Consider the following 3,154-nt stretch of genomic DNA (forward strand, 5'->3'; position numbering starts at 1 on the left):
TATATATATATAGATTTATTTTAGTAATAAATTTTATTATCTCTTATATTATTTTATAATTTAATTTAAATCATATATTATATCAACTATATTTCAAAGTATTATATATATATATATATATATATATATATATATATATATATATATATATATATATTTATTTATTTATATGTACTAGTTCGTGAATCGTCGGAAATGGTCGAAGTTAAATGATTGTATGAAAACAGTTAAAATTTTTTGAGACTCAACATTACAGATTTTGCTTATCGTATTGAAACCATATAAAGATTAAGTTTAAATTTGGTCGAAAATTTTCGGGTCGTCATAGCGGTTATGGCCGCCGTTGAACCACCGTCTCATATTATGCTCTGCAACGACATTTTGTTTTAACGCTGGTTTATTTATTTAATTGGTTTATTTATTTAATTTTATTTATGTTAATTGGTAATGTAATGAGAGAGATGGTAATGTAATGAGAGAGATGGTGTTTCTGTATATGAAAATGAGAGATTGTAGAAGATATAGTAGAAGATAAAAGAGATGAAGTGAGAGAGATGGTGTTTCGGGATTCTTTTACATTTTTTTAAATAATAATAATATAAATGTATGGTCAATGTGGTTGGTGTGATTGATGTTAGTGAATGTACTTGGTAAAGTGAAATGAAGAAGTTGGTGTGAAATGAAGAAGTTGGTGTGTACCTGAGGTGCGCTGATTGTGATAGAGTGGTCTTAAACAATTCCTGAATAAAAAACCCAGCACTTTCTCTCACTCATTCTTCCCTAGGTTTCACTCAAATCAAAACACCAAAAACGATCCACGCCTTTATTGTTCAAGGTTACTGTTTATTTTAGTTTTCTACTAATTCGTATCTTATATCTGTTAAGTTCTTGTTAAATGTGTTAATATCTCCTGACAAATCATTTATCTTTCTTTATACGGAGTACTTGATAATATTGAAATTTTAGTTAGGGTTTAGGTCTTATGAATTAATTCATACATTTATTTATTTATGTGCTGTATACGTACAGTAGTATTTATGTTTTTTGAATTGGTAATTGTTAGCCTTTTCATCTCGTTCTTTGTGCATTCACCCTTGCTTATTCCTAGCTTTCATTTTTCTATTGATTTGCCCTTAAGCGTATTGTCATGGCTTTTATTCCATCAGTTTATATATACATGACTTATATTACTTTTATTGCTAGATTATGGATTATAATGAAGGGACATTCAGAAGATCCAACTTAACACCAGAATTTGAAGATGACTATATTAGCAGCATGCCTGAAAATGTGATTACTTATATTTTGGATCGTGTTCCTATTCAGTATGCGGTTAGGACTTGTACTTTGTCGAGTAAATGGAGGTTTAAATGGACTCTGCTCTCACAACTCACATTTGACAGAGACTTCTTCTTGTATTTAGCCAAAAAAGGAATTTCAAAAGACTTTGAGAAAATTGTAAATCGAATCCTCCTTCAGCATAAAGGTGACGTAACCAAATTTTCCATCTCCTTATACTCAAATTCCGCTGCCGAGTGTATTAGTGATTGGGTTATGTTCTTGTCCCGAAATAAAATTAAGCATCTTGCTATTAAAAATATTGTTGTTTCACCCTGTACTTTGCCTACCCATTTATTTTCTTGTGTAGAATTGAAACATTTGATGCTTAGTAATGTTTCCGTTTCTCCCATGCCTCGTACGTTTCATGGTTTTCCAAATCTATTGAGCTTAGTGTTGATTCAGGTGGTTTTTGAAAGTTGCACATATGGTGAACTTCTCACTCGATGTCCATTACTGGAGATACTGAATTTGTCTTCCGATACTACCGACAACATAAAAGTATTTGAGTTTGCAAAACTTGAGAATCTTAGAGAGTTGTGTTTGCCACTGTGTGAACTTGGTAATAGGGGGATGATTACAAGTTTTGATGTCCTTCAACATATGAGCTTATTTTCTAAACTTCAGGAGCTTCGTTTGGATTTTCTGAAATGCAAAGTATGATTAAGCAAGTTCTATGAAATTCATTTTACCAATAATCACAAATGCTTTATAAAATTGACTTATTTTACATTTTACCGTGCTTCTTGTAGGTATTGGTGAAAAGTAAAGAAAGGTTCCAGACCCTCTTACCTTGCATTAAGGCTCTTGAATTATACAACTTGGATTTTAGTTGTGCTAATATGGTATCACTAGCTTATGCGCTGATTATGGCCTCCCGGAATGCAAGGACTCTTAATATTTCAGTGAGTGTAAAGCATATCACATTAGTTATCATCTTGAAATCTTTTAGTGTTGCATTTTAATTCTTTAACATTTTGTAAATTAAGTTTAAAGAAGATGAAGCAGAAGATGCGGATGATGTGGATGATATGGATGATGAGGATGATGTCTGTGATATGGCTGATATAGACTGTCGTAGAATGGGGCATCTGCAGCTTCGAGAAGTGTCTATTGAAAATGTCACAAGTTCAGAGAATGAAATATTGCTGTTGAAGTATCTACTTTCTTCATCTCCTTTGCTAAAAGAAATGGAAGTTTCTTCCGTGTCATCAAAAGTGCCCAGTAGATTAGTGACGCTGTCTAAGAAGTTGTTGAAGCTCCATCGAGCATCTCCCATTGCTGAAATACACCTCTACTAGATATAAACATCTAATGCTTGTAGTATCTTGAAGCAGTTCTTTTGTATAGAGGAACATAACATGCCGCTCTAATGGTTTTGACTTTCTTTGACTGATGATTGGCTTTTGGTGTTTGTCTACATGCATTATGTACTATTGTAAGTAATGGTTGATTGCATCGAACATTTTGATTCACCTTGTTTGTGAAACTGGTTGTAACTCTCCGACATTAAATTTCACAAACATTTCACAATGGTGGTCATCTTTTTAATATTCAACTTGATTATTTGATTGTTGCAATTATGTTGTCGGTTGTAGCTGATGTTTGAATTTCTAATTTAACTTACATGTATGCCTAACAAAAATGGTGAGTCAGAGCGGGTTGGATAACAAGTTTGGGTCTAAATGTGTGTCGCAGGTCAAGCTGGATCATTTAACAATCAAATCAACCGTGTGTTAGGTCGGTTTGTGCAGGATTGGTTTGGGTTTAGTCAATCACCAATTCTTGCTTTCATAGAAAAAAATTTAAACTTAAA

The 3,154-nt window shown here is 32.5% G+C and overlaps 1 protein-coding gene across 2 annotated transcripts; it reads left to right on the forward strand.

Moving 5' to 3' along the window:
- The first annotated feature begins 717 nt into the window (after positions 1 to 717).
- LOC139863110 (F-box/FBD/LRR-repeat protein At1g13570-like) lies at positions 718 to 2,871 on the forward strand. 2 transcript variants are annotated; one of them, XM_071851755.1, is made up of 4 exons: positions 718 to 835; positions 1,204 to 1,995; positions 2,091 to 2,243; positions 2,328 to 2,871. In XM_071851755.1, exons 2-4 carry the CDS (start codon positions 1,207 to 1,209, stop codon positions 2,637 to 2,639), a joined length of 1,254 nt encoding a protein of 417 aa, XP_071707856.1. In that variant the 5' UTR covers positions 718 to 835; positions 1,204 to 1,206; the 3' UTR covers positions 2,640 to 2,871. The 2 variants fall into 2 exon arrangements, with proteins under 2 accessions (XP_071707856.1, XP_071707857.1); XM_071851756.1 differs by having other exon boundaries at positions 2,335 to 2,871.
- Positions 2,872 to 3,154: the final 283 nt, after the last annotated feature.

Source organism: Rutidosis leptorrhynchoides, chromosome 8 (assembly GCF_046630445.1).
Source record: "Rutidosis leptorrhynchoides isolate AG116_Rl617_1_P2 chromosome 8, CSIRO_AGI_Rlap_v1, whole genome shotgun sequence".
In the NCBI taxonomy this organism is placed as follows: domain Eukaryota; kingdom Viridiplantae; phylum Streptophyta; class Magnoliopsida; order Asterales; family Asteraceae; genus Rutidosis; species Rutidosis leptorrhynchoides.